Source organism: Delphinus delphis, chromosome 1 (assembly GCF_949987515.2).
Source record: "Delphinus delphis chromosome 1, mDelDel1.2, whole genome shotgun sequence".
In the NCBI taxonomy this organism is placed as follows: Eukaryota; Metazoa; Chordata; class Mammalia; order Artiodactyla; family Delphinidae; genus Delphinus; species Delphinus delphis.
Window position 1 is genome coordinate 170241459 of NC_082683.1, and position 16587 is coordinate 170258045.

General features: G+C 39.5%; 1 protein-coding gene across 1 annotated transcript in view; it reads left to right on the plus strand.

The window, feature by feature from the left end:
• Nucleotides 1-16587, plus strand: part of USH2A (usherin) — a 779248-nt gene that overhangs the window by 478760 nt on the left and 283901 nt on the right. The window contains exons 38-39 of the mRNA XM_060022310.1: nucleotides 7437-7587; nucleotides 8177-8319. Coding sequence (XP_059878293.1) covers nucleotides 7437-7587; nucleotides 8177-8319 — 294 coding nt within the window. The remainder of the gene's footprint in view (nucleotides 1-7436; nucleotides 7588-8176; nucleotides 8320-16587) is intronic.

The following is a 16587-nucleotide window of genomic DNA, read 5'->3' on the forward strand; positions in this document are numbered from 1 at the left end:
CCAGTTTTGTGATTTGAGATAAAATATGAACCCCTCTGAACCTCAAATGCTTTATCTAATACTACAGAGAGATAACACGACAATTTTGTCCTGTGATTCTGAGGATTGGAAATAATCATGTAAAAGAACCTGGCACACAGTATGTGTTCCAAAAGTTAACTCTTATGAGAGTCTCTTTCGCTAACATTAAATCTGTTTTAACCTACTTGTCACTGTTTCATGCTGCTCTATTTGTGCATCCTTGCGCTCAAGGTTGACTGTCCATTTGTTAGCACATCTGCATATTCCTCATAATTAATATCTTTTTTAATGACATATGGTTTAGTGACGGGAAATGGAGTCTTGCCTTCTGTTTTCAATTTGTTTATGACTCAACGACTCAATAGATGTGTCTGAACTTTAATTTTCCATTCTGGAAACTAGAATTTAAAATCCTTGCTCGTATGTAACTGTTTCAGAAAATGAGAGGAAAATGTGTAATCCAGGGACTTTTGACCATGTGCCAGGCTATTCAGTGATGCAGCCAGGATGTATATAGATGAAAGGCCGTGGTTTCTCTTATGTTAACAGGGAAACCTAAATGAGGATGCCAACCACCTAATCTCTGAAATGAGAGAGTAGTGTGAGCTGGGCTGAAGTCAGATTTTAAGTGAAACCAGGAGAAAGCATGACATCTGCTTGGAAGGAACACGAGCGGAGGTGATGAGAGTCTCGGGGCCCTGGAACTAGGCTGAGGACATGGTGACTCCACGTGACCTACTTACCAATGCCCCATGACCCTGTCTGTTCCTCTGAAAGCCAAGGTCCAGCGCGTAGTTGGTTGTGAATTTCTAACTTCTAAAACTCCTGAAGCACTTACACCTCTTTTATGCTCTGTACACATTCTGTGTTATTTGACTCATGTCTTGTCTCTCTGTTAAGTAAAAAGTTGGTGATCTAATCCCCCTTTCTATTTATTCTGCCCTTTCCCTATGCCCAGCAAAGAACCTTGTGCAGAGTGGCATTCAATATCCTTTATTACAGGTGTGAATTTCATACAAAACACTATAGACTTCTTTGATACCTTAATGCAGCATCTTATTCCAGTATTTTGAAATGCACACTCATACACCCCCACATCACACTGTAGTAGTAACAAGTTGGTGGGCTGTCCTGAGACATTGGTGTGTGTGTGAAGCATATTCGAAGGTGAATGTGCAAAATACGTGAATTCATTTCTTCCCCACAAATTTCTTCTTCTGGTCACTATAGCTTTGGTCGTCACTGGCCACATGAAAAGAAAGCCTCTGTTTTTGCTTTCTAGAGTTCCTCCCAAGAGTTCTATAAATCTGTATGGAGCAAACGTTTGGGGCATGTTGTTTGTTTGTTTAGGGAAGCGTCTACAAGTGTACATCATACAAAAGTTTAAGGCAATCAGACATTCAAAAGATTATACCATCTAGACTAGTCCACTCTGTGATTTAATTTATTGCTTCATGTTCTATATGCACTTTGCCTTCCAAAAAAGGTTAAATTTGAAATTTTAGTAAAAACACCCTTCCTTTGAATTTATAGGTTGAGGTAGCCCTGTTGCGTTTGTAGAATTAGTATTTACGGGACAAGATGGGTTGATTCACGAGGTTGTGGAGTGCTTGCCTCGCGAGGGTCGTATTAAACTTGAGAGAAGCTTTTTGAGCAACATAGCATCTTGGAGACAGTATATCAACCTGATAGATACATGGCTCTTGTGTTAAGAAACCAGGGGTGGAATTATGGCTAGTTCCCAGTTATTGCTTCGATGCTAAAGACCCTCAGAGGAATAGGTCTAGGATAAAAGGGGTTAACTGGAGGGGAAAAAACGTTGCCAGAAGTCAGTGTTACTGAAAGCATGTAGAATGAATAGTTATATGTCAATAATTTAATATGATCGCTTTGTTTGGAAATATTTGGGGATTTTATATAATTGGAGTGTGACCAATTTAACGGAGCACACTTTCTTGTTATCACTCAAAAGAGAATCCAAGATACTTTATTATTATTATTATGGAGCATCTTCTGGGCATTTTTTCTTTCCCGACAGCATGATAATGCAGTTTTTAACACTTGAAGGGGTTTTGTGTAAATATTTAAAACTCTAATTTTTTTCATGCTTATGACTTATCAGAGCGGATTCTTATTCCGAATTTGGATTGTCAGTGATATTATATTCCTTGACAGAAAAGTTAGACAAAAAACAATCAAATGAGGGACATGGTTTTATATGTTATACATTATATGCAATTTGCACGTTACTTTTTGCCCAGGCTCTTTTGATATGTGTGCATTTGTTATACATCAATGAAAGAATATATATCAAATAAGAAATCAGCATGGTTATAAGTATTTGTACTCACAGACAAAATATCAATTAAAAAGTCTTTGGCAGCGAATGTCCCTCAATCCAAAGATTTATAGTTAAGTTACTGGGTATCTGGCCCTGGACAGCCACATTATTGCCTTTCCTAGGTATGTCCTATTTCCACTACCCGAGAGAACTACTTCATACCATTTCTTCTCTGTTCAAGCAACCAGTTCACTCCCACACTTTGGCACAGAGCGGACGCCTTTGCTTTTATTTTGCTCCCTGGGAAAACGGATGCCATCAGAAGAGACATTTGCTGTTTTCCCATCACCAGATCTACCTAACTCTACATCTGCAGCCTGGGTCTGTATTCACTTCTGCACAGTGGTGGGCTGTCCCTGCTCTATTCGACAGCCCACGTGCACCAGCTCTCAATTCAGTTGGCTCGTGCCTTGGCTTGCCTCTCTCTCTCACACACACGAGGACTTTGCTTTGGCAATTAATTATTCTTCCTTCTCCTACATCATCATTTCCCCTAATCTCTTCTGGGTCATTCCAAGAAGCATGCAAACGCTGCAACCTCTCCCAGTGTTTAGAAAGCCTTCCTCTGATACCAGAAGCTTCTCTAAGTGTTTCCGCATTTTCTTCTCCCCTTTAGAACAAAATCCCTCAGGAGTCTTCTAGGCTCACTCTACCCACTCATTGCCTCCTCTCTCATTCCCTTTTCAGTTTTTCCCGAATCAAACTGCCACGCCCACCACTGAACTGTGTGTTCTTGACAAGGTCACGTCCACTTGGCCAAAGACAAAGCTTAATTCTTAGTCTCTTCCTTCCTGAAACTCAGCACATTTGACGGAGTCGATCAGGCCTTCCTTTCGGAGATGCTTTCTTCACCAAAATGCGTCTTCTCTTAGCTTCTCCCCTACCTCAGGGCTCACTCCTATAAGTAAATCTCCTTTGTTGCAGAGACCTCCCCCTCCCCCAACCCCTCAAAAGTTTGGAGGACCCCAGACCTCACTGCTCAGACCTCTTCTACATTTGCTCTATTTACACTCACCCTCTCGTTTATTTCATCACATCTCGGCCATGAAATACCACACGGACATTGATCCACAGTTCTTATCCAGACTCATATCTGCCACTTCGTCCTTGGTGTAGCCACTGTAGTTGTGTAATAAACCTCTCTAATGTAATGTGGACGAAAGAGAACTCTTGATCCCCTTCCTATCCCATTTCTCCTCTCAGGTGCCAGTCACCTGGGTGCTTGGGCCAAACACATTGGCATCACCTTTGACTCCTTTATTGTCTATCAGTGACACATGCCACAGTCAACTGAACCGCAGACTAACGCCCCCATCTCCACTGCTGGTACTTGCATGTAAGCTGCTGTCATCTGCTAGCCTGGATGACTGCAATAGGTAACTTCCCTGCTTCCAGCCTTCTCCCCATGCCTCCCTGACTTAGCTTTTTGTGTGTAAAGTGGTATTCTGACAACTCAAGCCCGATTCAAACTGAAAGGTTATAATTTAGGGAATGAGTAAATTTATACCTTGTAAAATTAAGATTATACATTTTTCTGAAAATTTATTTTGTCATAAAACACTATATCCAGTTTCCCTACCACATGTGGATGTGAAAGACATAAAGCTAATAGCAAGTTGAAATAAATTATATGTATCTTAAAACCTGTGACCTACTGCAACACATTTTTATTTTCCCTAAAAATCATAACATTTAAAAAGAATTTTCTTTAAGATATTTTAAACTTATTGCAGGAGCAAATATTCTATTAAATTGAGTTCCTATTACCTAAAAATAATTTTTATTATGGAAAATTTTCATAAAAAGATTAACAATTTGTATTCACTGTCTCTAAACATTTAGTTACTCTAAAAAAGAGTCCTTGATCTTGCCTTTCTGAAGGCAACTTGAAGGTTATTTGAAATTAAGAAGCATATGAAGTTTTAATTTATTGCAAGTTCAGATATTTAATTGGTTAGCCACACTATCATAATTCATGGTTTATGAATATTTGATCCAGTGTTTAAGGTAGAGGTTGTACCATTATAAAGAAATCTCAATGAAATTATTGCTTAAGTGTTTAAAGAAATTATCAAATGCAGATTAATTTTTCATTAGCAGGTAACTATTCTTTTGGCATTTATTCTTCTTACTGATGAGCATTTAATTTATTAATCTGTGCCTGGACCAAGAAAAACAATTTGCAGATTCTTTAAGTGTGGCTCTATTTAAAACTTCTTTTGTTAATTTTACTCATTAATTTCACTAAAACTTATTACCTTGATCTATCTATCTACATATCTATCTATCTGTCTATCTATATACACATTACCGTCCTGGGACAAAAATCTGTGACTTCACAAGTGTACACACACCAAAATTTACCAAGAAGTAAACTGTGCTCCTTGCACCATTTTAGTTAATTGCTACAAATTTAACTTCTTTAAAAACTCTACAGAGTCAGTATTATTGGACATACACTTATAAATGAAATGACTTTACATCAGTGAGGTTAAGAACTTGCCAAAATGTAATCAGCTTTGAATTTTGTGAACTGAATTGGTGAGGATGAGATTTGAAACTTTAGCTATCTGACTCCTAAATCCAGTCTCCTTTGGAAAACTAACATTATCTAGCTCCCTAAAATATTTAGATTTATGTAAGAAGTGTAAATTTTTTCAACTTACTAACCAAAATAAATAATTTTTTAATTGTAAATTTAAAAAAAGAGAGAGATTTGTATTTGTTTATTGCTTTTTTTTCACAGGGAATCAGAGTAGACATTTTATTTTAGTTCAGTTGTGTCTGTCTCTTTGCTTATCTACCCTGATCAATAATTACCAAATCTGTATAATTATATGATTGTGATTGAGGAATAATTGTGATGAGTTGTAACGGATGTTAAAACTATACTTCCAAAATTTAGAAAGAAAAGCTTTTGCTTGTTAAATAATTCCCTCTCTCTTCAACTTAGAAAGTCACTCTTACTTAGCCAGAGTGGCCTTTATTTGTTTAGAATCATGACATTTCCTTGATTAAGACCCTGCCGTGGCTCCCAACCCCATTTAAAATGGAGTCCAAAGCCTTTGACTTTGACTTTCAAGGTGTAGCCCTAAGAAGGTTCTAGAGGTATCTAGACCGAGCCTAGCTCTCCAGCTTTTCCTCTCTTCTTCTTCCTCTCCTGAGTTAGTTTCAGTCGCGCTGGTTTCTTTCCACTGTTCCTTACACACAGCCAGTGCTTTCCCTTCCTCGCTGCCTTTGCCCTGCCTGCTCTTTGGCTGGATTGCTGCTCCTCCACACGGCAGGTAGACATTCAGGTAGACATTCTCATGACCACCTCCTTATGTTACTGAGGTCTCTGCTCTAATGTCACCTAATGACGTGTTCTTCCTATGGCTCTCCTGTCTAATCTGAATTGTTGTGTAATAACCAAAATCTTCACTCCTTTTCACTTTCTCTCCACTTACCCTGCGTTAGTCTTCACCTGAGCACTTAGTGCCATCTGGTAGGGTCATCGGTATCTATTTGTTCATCACTCGCTCTCTCCGATTACATAAGTTCCGTAGGGTCAGGGGTCATGTCAACTGAGGGTTGACTCAGTGTTATTAACCCTCCACACAAAGAACACTACTTTGCACAGAGTAGAGGCTCAATAAATGTTTACTGAATAAATTAGTGAAGTATCGATGAATTCAGAACCCTTACAACAGACTGATGAGACACGGAATCTAATTCTTCCATTCTCATCAATGGCCATTCACTAGCTTCATAGTTCATAAGACAGTTCTCCCAAATTGGAGGGTATATAAAAGTCACACACTACATCAAGTTATGTATAAACGGAAGTTGAAAATGAATCCTGATAGCTGTTTTCATTGTTTTGATTCCTTCTCCTCCTTCAGCAATGGCCTCTAGTAATCCTTGGTCAATAAGAACTTATATTACAATAATCAAAAATTGCATTATAGTAGTACTTAAATTATGCTAAGGGAAGTTCGGATTAGTCCAGTATAATAACAATAGCTAACAATTAATAATTACCAGGACCCCATAAAAGGTCCTTTATTTACATTGTCTCTGGTCTTCACAGCAATCCTAAAAAGGCAAAATACTATCCCCGTTTTAAAGACCAGAAACATAAGCTCAGAGTTCCCTGGTAATTTTCCCAAAGGCACAGAACTGTGCTTAATTTGTTTTTGAGTTTCTGACTAGCTTTGGAACACACTCTGATATGAGACGTTCATTCAAGTTATACCTGTTGGAAAAATTTATTTAATAGCCAAAGTCTTCTGGTCCATTTTTAAATTTTAATTTCTTAATAGAATAGGCTTCACTCATTTCTTTTAGGCCTTCTACAACTATCCAGATAGATTTCCCTAACAGATTATATCAAGCAAGTATGCTGACTTCAGGAAGAATTTGCCAGAGATTCCACTAGACTAGAAAAAGTCTATGCCCCGACTTGTAACATATTTGAATAAAGGCAGCATCGCTGTGAGAACGGGCAACCAACTGTATAAAACACATGAGGAAAGAAGCTTAGTTTTTATATTTTCATAAGTGAGAATTAAGGCTGGAATGTGCTACTTTCTTTGTAGAAAAATACAATTTTAATAAACCTTCCTCAAAAAAAAAAAAAAATCCAGTGGTGTTCATGGTCGTGGTGTGATTAAGGAAACAATGGGTGACATCAGTGGAAGAAATAAAAGATCCGGACTCCTTCACTGTTCAGTTGCTTGATTGTTGAACAAAGAGTTAAATTAAAAAGGTACTTTAATATTTGCTTCATTAAATCCCCTCCATGTTTTCAATTAGGGAAACAGAAGTACAGGTGGGGATGTGCTGCCTGCTCATCTGTCTTGCTGTTTGGGGGGGGGGGTGGCTTTTAAGATGGAAATACTCATGTAATTGTGTTGAAATGAACAATAAGGAAGTACAGTAGTTCCGGAATGAAAATGTTAAATTAAATGGACCATGTTTAACATTGTTGTTGATCCTGAGGAACAGTTTTTCCAGTATATGGAGCATTTCGATTCCATCCAGCATATGTTCTCCACAGTTTTCTCTGCTCTAATTCATCTGTGTTTTTCGACAGCTCCAGATGGCGTGCTGCCTCCGAGGCTTTCATCTGCCACTCCAACCAGTCTTCAGGTTGTCTGGTCTACACCAGCTCGGAACAACGCCCCCGGCTCTCCCAGATACCAACTCCAGATGAGGCCCGGCAACTCCACCCACTGGTTTCTAGAGTAAGCATTCTACTTCGTCCATCCCTTCTAACAGTCACCCGGGTTTTACAACGTAGCCATAGATTCACTATATCTTAAATTTTTAACAATAGGTCAGTTCTTACTGGCAACAAATAAAAACCTCCTTTCCAAAGTTCAAACAAACAAAAAGCAACACCCTAGGAGATCATTATTTGCTTTGCAAATTTTTCATTTATAGAGGCTTAAAGTAAGATTCCTTCACCCTTAACTTTTCATGAGCACATGTATTGCCAAGAGCAGGCACACACCTGAACCCCACAAAATCTGCTGTCTGACTATGGCTACAAAAGTATAATACTTATTCTACAAATTCCATGTGCCAATCAGTCTCAATACTAGACTAGAATTCACTCCAGGCTACTACTAGAATTTACATCTCATATAAATGCAATAATACAAACCCTTAGCCAAAGGACTGCTTATTTTAAAAGAGATATCACGCGATGACAGAAAACTGCAGCACTGAGAGGTATGTTGACATTCCCTGAAAATTCTTTAAGATTGTACTTGTTTTTTATTCCTTTGAATGTCTAAAGCTTCTTAATTTTAGAATTTCTTTTCCATATAGGTTGTTTTCCGATCCTTCTGCATCGTTAAGCTATGAAGTGAGAGATCTCCAACCGTACACAGAGTACGAATTTCGGTTGGTGGTCTCCAATGGATTTGGCAGTGCACATAGTTCTTGGATTCTGTTCATCACCGCAGAGGACAGTAAGTGGTCTGAAAAACACACAGCCAGATATTCTCTATATTAGGAAGTCTTAAAGTCTTCAATTTTTCCAAAACAAAGAAATAAGCCTCCTCTATTTTCTTGATGTTGAGGGACAGTAATCTTTTCCAGGACAAGAACGGTCAAAGTTTCCAGAAAGAAGAAAAATGGGGGCTTGGAGGGTTAGGCCTACAAACAGGAATATGTAATTCACAATAAATTATGATATGGACCCACTCAGTCCTTCAGGGTACATCTAGGTGTCCTGAAGGAGAAAGGTTATCCTTTTCTACTCTATGACCGAATATTACAAGTGTTCTCTGCAGAAGAACGTGGAATATGGACCTTACTTCATGAAATTACTTAGAGGTCATTATACTTTTTTTCTGGAAACAGATTCCATTGTACTTTTACTCATACCTGAAAGACAGCCTCCAGAATAGAGGAGTATAATCTGATAACAGTCATTCTGCATGGATTACAAAGAGTACATTGGGATTGTCTTATTCAACCAGTACAGAGAATTTTCTAGTTTTTCATGGAAGAGTTTGTTTGCATATATATGTTTTTTAGTCGGTTATATAGAGAAAATAAATGCATGGCAATCATATTGAGTTTTATACAAATTACTTCTTAAAAAGTATATATATGGAAGTATAATTTTTTAGAAAAGTTAGAAATTAAATCAAGCTACACAGAGTGAAGGAGGACACTGTATCTTTGAACAATGAGGTTTTTAGGGTTAATCTTGTCAAGTCTTTTAATCAGAGGCCTCTTAGAAGATGTTGCCCTGTTGGCCAATTGCCATTCTGGCTCTATATTCAATGAGGACCCAAGTGACTTTCAAAAGGCTGGATATTAATCTCAAAAGGCACGGTATTTGCAACAATATCAATTGTATATGAAATTGATTCTTTTATGTCTACAATATCCTTAATTATATTATTTTAGTGAGAACAAGATATCAACTGAGATGGAATCAGGCCTATCTACCTTCCTTAATGCTTACATTAAAAAAATATATGAACAATAATATATAATAGTTCATCCATTTCTCCCAATTTGTAATTATTCCCAGGGAGCAAGTTTGGTACTTTACAAGGACACATCCAGTTCTTTCCTCTCAAGGGTACCATTTAGTAAATTATCAGCAGAGTGCAATAAACGACACACAAAGCCCAGAAAGCATTTATGCACCACTCAACACGCCTACACCCCTTTTAGAGGGAACGTTACCTTCATTCTGGGGACTCTGACAGCATGAACACCAACTGTATACAGATGTATGAACCAGAGAGCTCCCACCCAAAATAGATTTTTGAAGAAACATTTTTTAAAAAAAAAAACAACTGAAGATAAATTTCTAATCTCCTTAGATAGAGCATACTTGCTTGGCCCTCAGTAGAGGTTAACTAAAAATAATTATTCACCCACTGCAGAGGTGATGACTCCATAGAATGCCACATTGGAAGAGGAGAGAAAATGTCTCCTTTTTTTCGCACCACAATTTCTATTCCCATAGACAGGGGGCAACACTCGGATTTCCTCCGTGGTGATCTTTATTGAATAGGGGTCAGGATCTCCTACATAAATAAATTCCCAAACATTGTAAAGTACCAATTAGTACAGCAGCCTCTGTTGAGCAAATTCCTCTCCTGCCTCATCTTACCATAAAACAAGTCTTACAGACTCAATGTGGTTAGAATTTTCATGCATGGAGACACTGCTGTCTTTGTGATTTTTTTAGGGCCTGGGTTCAAGGGCAATAGTGTTAACCCTTCATCTTCCTTCATTAAGAATTAGTAACACTTGATTGTGTAGCAGGTATTAACCCAGTGTTCATTTTCATTGAAATCCTTTCACCAAGACAGATGACTTCTTCCTCTGCTTCACGCGTGATGTCACACACATCAGCAAAGGGCCAAAGGCTGACTGTCTGCCCCTCCAGGTTAAGTTACCAGTGCATGCTCGCCCCTGAGACATGATAACAGTGTCCTATATATTTTGGGTGTCAGTGGAGATGGATGCCATCTCTGAATGGATGTGCAATTGAGTTGACAAAGACCAAGTGATTGGCACTGGGCACAAGCAGTTTTTCCGTCAAGGCTTCAAAGCCTTGCTTATAAAACCACCCATGCTGGGGCTTCCCTGGTGGCACAGTGGTTGAAAGTCCGCCTGCCGTTGCAGGGGACACGGGTTCGTGCCCCTGTCCGGGAGGATCCCACGTGCCGCGGAGTGGCTGGGCCCGTGAGCCATGGCCGCTGAGCCTGCGCGTCCGGAGCCTGTGTTCCGCAACGGGAGAAGCCACAACAGTGAGAGGCCCGCGTACCGCAAAAAAAAAAAAAAACCACCACCCATGCTGACAGCTCTATGCTGGTATCACGCTTCATACTTGATCCTAACTACCAACCTCCCAATTGGCGAAGTGCAATTTCCAATGTAGAAATTCGACATATCACCTTACAGAATGAAACAGAGAGGTCACCTCATGCCCACATTTAAATTTCATGCCATCGCTAGGCACCTTTCCGCATCAACCAAAGCCTCGAAACATTCTGGTGCCAAAAAAAACCTGTCACCAATAGCAATATTTCTCATATGATACCGTGAGAGCATGATATTCATCAAGCCTGTGACCCAGCTGAGAGCAGAAAGAGAAACCTAGGCAGGAAGGTACCTAGAGCCAGAGAAACAAATGCTTGGGTACAAAGAGAGTTTCTCATAGATGGAGAAAAAAGGCTGTGAGGAAATTTTTTTTTTTTTAATATTTCATTCCTCTGTAATCATTTTCCTACCATTTTTTTAATTAATTAATTTACTTATTTATTTTGGGCTGTGTTGGGTCTTCGTTTCCGTGCGAGGGCTTTCTCTAGTTGCGGCGAGCGGGGGCCACTCTTCATCGCGGTGTGCATGCCCCTCACTATCGTGGCCTCTCTTGTTGCGGAGCACAGGCTCCAGACGCACAGGCTCAGCAGCTGTGGCTCACGGACCTAGTTGCTCCGCGGCATGTGGGATCTTCCCGGACCAGGGCTCGAACCCATGTTCCCTGCATTGGCAGGCAGATTCTCAACCACTGCGCCACCAGGGAAGCCCCCTGTGAGGAATTTTAATAGTGTTTTTTCAAATAATTTGTCATTTACGTCAGTGGGCCACCAATATCCAGTACCATGCAGTTTTAAAAATCGAGCGTGGGGGGCTTCCCTGGTGGCGCAGTGGTTGGGAGTCCGCCTGACAATGCAGAGGACACGGGTTCGTGCCCTGGTCCGGGAGGATCCCACATGCCGCGGAGCGGCTGGGCCCGTGAGCCAGGGCTGCTGAGCCGGCGCACCCGGAGCCTGTGCTCCGCAGCGGGAGAGGCCACAACAGTGAGAGGCCCGCGTACTGCAAAAAAAAAAAAAAAAAAAAATCTAGTGTGCTGCATGCCGCGGAGTAGCTGGGCCCGTGAGCCATGGCCGCTGAGCCTGCGCGTCAGGAGCCTGTGCTCCACAACAGGAGAGGCCACAGCAATGAGACGCCCGCACCCCCTGACAAGAAAAAAAAAAAAAAAATCTAGTGTGCTGATGCCAAATAATAATAATGCACATTTCCTATGAATATTTTAAATCCAGTTAAACTTGTGTTAATAAAAGATGGTTTTTCCAGCCAACTTGGTCAGTGTAGTGTTCGACTATTTGCAACCAGATAAATACAAACAACACATGATTTTTTTTTTTTTTTTGAACAAGCTGCTGGCAGTCCAAGCACCTGGAATGTCTGCAGCCTACAAAAATGCATTAAGATTGTGATAGACTTGGGAGCATGGGATTAATAACATGAAGACACTTACCTATCAGCTGAAACTTTTTGATATCTTTTAACCAGAAATAACCATCTCTTCTGATTTTATTGTTTGTCCCTCTCTTTTGTGTGCTTAAAATTGTTTTCCGTGCAGTATAGGCATGTGAAAATGGTAGCTGGCTGGAAGGGAAAGTCTCCTTCAACTTCAGCTTAAATGTGCGTGTGCTCTTTTGCCTACTAAAATCCTGCCCTGTGTAAAATATAAGATAACCCACTTTTCTTGAAAAATGTAGATTCCCTAGACTAATAAAATTCACATTTCTCCCAAGGTTTCTTAGCTAACAAGACTGAAATATGGACTATCTCTTTATTTGAGTCATTTTAACAACAAACATATATGTATACACGATTAGATCAACCTGATGAAAATGAGATTCTTTTCTAAAAATCACTTCTCTACCCCCAAAACAAAACAACAGAAAATCCAGATTGCTTCTAGGGATGACCATTTAGTTGTCAAATACTTTTCAAAGACTAAAAGTTGAATCATTTCACTAAATTTGTAGTTAAAAACTCCACATTTGTATTTCTAACCATTAATCTAAGAGGCATTATTAAATAAAGTTGGGGGATTGGAACAGTTGTTTCTGTAGATTTACTTAGTTTTTTCATGTGTTCATTATTTTGCTAACAGACTGATTGTTCATGAGTTTTGACTGGCGGCTGCTAAAAGATAGAAAGATGTATCTTATTACTTACACGGTGAGATTTTCAGTACTATTAACGTATTGTATTCACTCATAGTATTAGGTTTTACTGTTATTTTTTCCGTACTTAAAATTACACTGTGAGCAAAGGATGAAGCAATGAGGGAAATTATCATAGTATCTGGGTCCTGTTTTACTTTCCTCATTAGCAGTTTGGAGCAGTTTTCCCCTTTCATTCATCTTTAAGATTCTCATAGCAGTTTACAAAGCAACAGTTGTTCTTCTGCAGTAAAAGAGAAAGATCTTGCAATGTTCATTGAAATCCGTATCAGAACACATTTCTGCCTCCTTTGTTGTCTGACAACATTCTAGTCATCCATCAAGCCCCAGCTCATACGTCACCTCCTGTGTGAAGCCTTCCCTCCTCATATCTACCTTAGAATTTTGGTTTGTGTTTACTTGTGTACCATCGATATCTCCTTCTGAATTGTAACTTCTCAGGACCTAGGGTTCCATCTCATTTATCTTTATAGTTCCAGTGCCTGGTGGAGGGTCTCATATAGAGCAGGTACCCAAAATTGTTAATGGACTGATGAAAAAGAGTCTCACGTAAGCAAATCCATGAAAACACAACCAAGCAAACCTTAACTGGGTACCTGCCATGTGGGAGGGACTGAAAGAGACATGAAAGTTACAAGGATGAATAGGAGAGTTTTCTTTACTTGAGGCGTCCACTGTCTGGTGGCAAGAAAGACATAGAGTAAAACCATAGTTAGAGTGTTCAAAGCTGAGAGCAAGCCCAGAGGAGAGCATTTCCCTCAACATGGGGTGTCAGGAAAGCCTTTCTGGATGAGAACACCAGGAGAGGAAACAGGGAACGATTTCTATTTGGAGTTCACATCAACATCAGATTTCACATTTACTTCCTCATCATTGGTTCAGAAAAAGGCGGGAAAAGCAATTGCTGTAGGAGGCGTCCACTGACACTTGAGACAGGCAGGGCGGCTTGCAGGATGTTCTGCCCGTGGTTCCAGCCTCTGTATGTGCCAAGGAGGGTGAGGATGAGAGGCAGATGTAAGAGAAGGAAATCCCAAAGGCAGTCCTCATTCTTTGCCTCGGTCAGAGGCAGCCTGCTGGCTGGCCCTGTGATTCAACCTTAGCTGCCTTGACTAGGATAGTGAATGTTCTAATTAGAGAGACCTCTGCTGGCCCAAAACCAGGTGCGCTGGCCCAAAACCAGGTGCTATTTCAGAATGAAGGGGGACAGATATATAGAAATAGAATTCCAGAAGGAAAACACGTTTCCTTCTTATTCTCACAACTTGTAATGAGTAAAGCACCGAGTCCTTGTGACAGGGAGGGGAAGGAAACTTGTGGTATGAAATTTGATCCGTTGATCAAGATACTTCTAGAGCAGGATTTTCCAATCATTCAGTAAGTGTATTTGTATCCTTAAGAGTATTTAAATTTTAGAACTAATATTGCGTGGTAGAGATCTTTTTATCAGTGTGCTTTAGAACTGAAGGTCAACCTGAATCTTGAGTGTTCTATGTGAGAGAAAAACAGAAACATTTGTAAATAAGAGTGACACAGGTTTGTAACAGTAGATTTTATTTTACTGAATGAAGAAATGTGAACTGTAAGTTTCGGTGGTGCTGCACGATGATTTTGCTTTTCTATTCAAATACCTGTCCTAATTGCTTTAAATACTAACTTGTGAAGGCTTCTCCTCTCAAGCAGTGATGTAGGTCTCTACTTTACCCACAATGGAAGATCCTTGATGCAAAGTAAATAATGTAAACTGCTGATTTTGAGAGCGAAGTGGCCCTGTATGTCTGTACCTACATACTTTGTTTCCTGTTGCATAGATTCCACCCCTCAAATCCTTGCATTCCCAGAATTTATAAAAACAAATATTTATTATCTTTACATTTTCATTTTTATATCCTAAGATCAGAAGCTGAAAGTGACCCATAGAAAATCCTTTGAAAGGATGGATCGATTCATGAAAACTTCTATCCACCTGGCCTCAATTTCCCTCTTGAGCTCTTGAATCTCTTTTGGGAACAGAAAGCCCACTGTTCTTCCAAATTTGGAACCTCTAGTTCTTTTAGGACTTTTTTCTGCCATCATGAATTCTCACATCAACACATTTCATCTTCTGTTCCAAACTTTCAAGGAAAAATCCATAGCCATTCACCATACAACAAATCCCAAGTCTGGGAGTCAGAACACTCTTCCTAGCCTTCCTCTGCTGTCCTGGTCTCGGGAGAAAGAGAGAAAATAGTTCCCCAGTATCGGTTCACCTACTTGCAGACGATACATCATATCCTTTCAATTTCAACAACCTTCTAGTCTTCAGATGTTTCTTTTATTGAGCAACGATGCCTATGTTACACAGGTCTTTTCCTGTTTCATCAGTTGTCAAGAAGCTGAATGTTCATACTTGTGCCAAGCTGCGGTGCGCGTTCTTAATATTTGTTTTGGGATACAACTGTTGTACCCTCTTCATCATCAAGAGATTAAGTATTCTTTATCATTATTTTACTTGTCCTATTGCTTAAGTCTTTTATTATGAGCTGTCAAAAAATCTTTTGGGGAAGTAGTTGGGGTATAAATAATAAATTGATAAAAAAACTCATGATTAAAGATGGGATAGAATCCATCACTCCACTCTTCTGCTAACATTTCAGTAGTGAATATCAAGAGGCTACAATTAGCGTAGGGTATATACTACTCCGTATAATTATATATCCATCTATTTGCCACCTTGATTTTTAATTCATTGGCAGATTTAGAGGATATCCACTTATGGAGTTAATATTGCTGAAAAAGAGCTTTTGAACAGAGTGAGTTTTTAATTCGAATGGCAAAAAGTTGCTTCAAGGCGGTAATAACATACCGGGAAAACTGAGCCACCTTCGGTAACTCTAGTAGCAAACAAGTTGTAGAAGACCCAAGAAAACGACTGAAAAAAGTTATATACACACTACAGATGTGAGTCATTCAAACCATTTATTCTCACACACACACACACACACACACATGCCTACGCACCCATCCTTCCCAGTATACACCCCTGAGTATAAAAATAAGCAGGCCCTTCCGTGAACAATCTCATTACTCTCTTTTAAGCTGGGGCTGAATTTTTGAAGCTGATGAGCGAAATCGTTTCCCATAAAAGATAATTTCATTTGCCAAAATGAAACTACTTTCTGTTATTAATGCTGTAATGAAACAGCTTGAAATATGAATCAGTGATCTGAACAGAAAGGATGTTCCCCGTTCCCCGCTCCAGGAGGGGAGTTCTCTAAACAATTACACCCACGGAGAGGGCTGTTCGGTTGTATTTTCATCACTAGCCAGCTGAGCTGTGTGGCTGTCATACTTGCCGGTCTCCCCTCCAGTGACAGCCGCATTGACAACATGTTATACTCCACATTGATTTTACAGTTAAGGAGCTGATTGTGATATATAGGGATTTTAAGAATTCAGCTGAGAGGCTGACTTTTGCCTTTTATCATTCCATTAAAATTTTATAACCATCTTTTTCATGTCATTTCATCCATGAATTCTTACTTTAGAAGTGATAGCTACTGCTGTGAGCATAACTTTTCTCATGTTCGGAGCTTTTTATTGTATTAGCAAACTACCCCAATTATAGTTATTACTCATGTTTTACATAATTGTGGTGACCCTTTCAGCCATGCAGTAGCATGCCGGTTGATTTGTATATAGAACTAGACGATTCGGCTTATCATTTTAAAGCACTAAATTGAAAGCGTG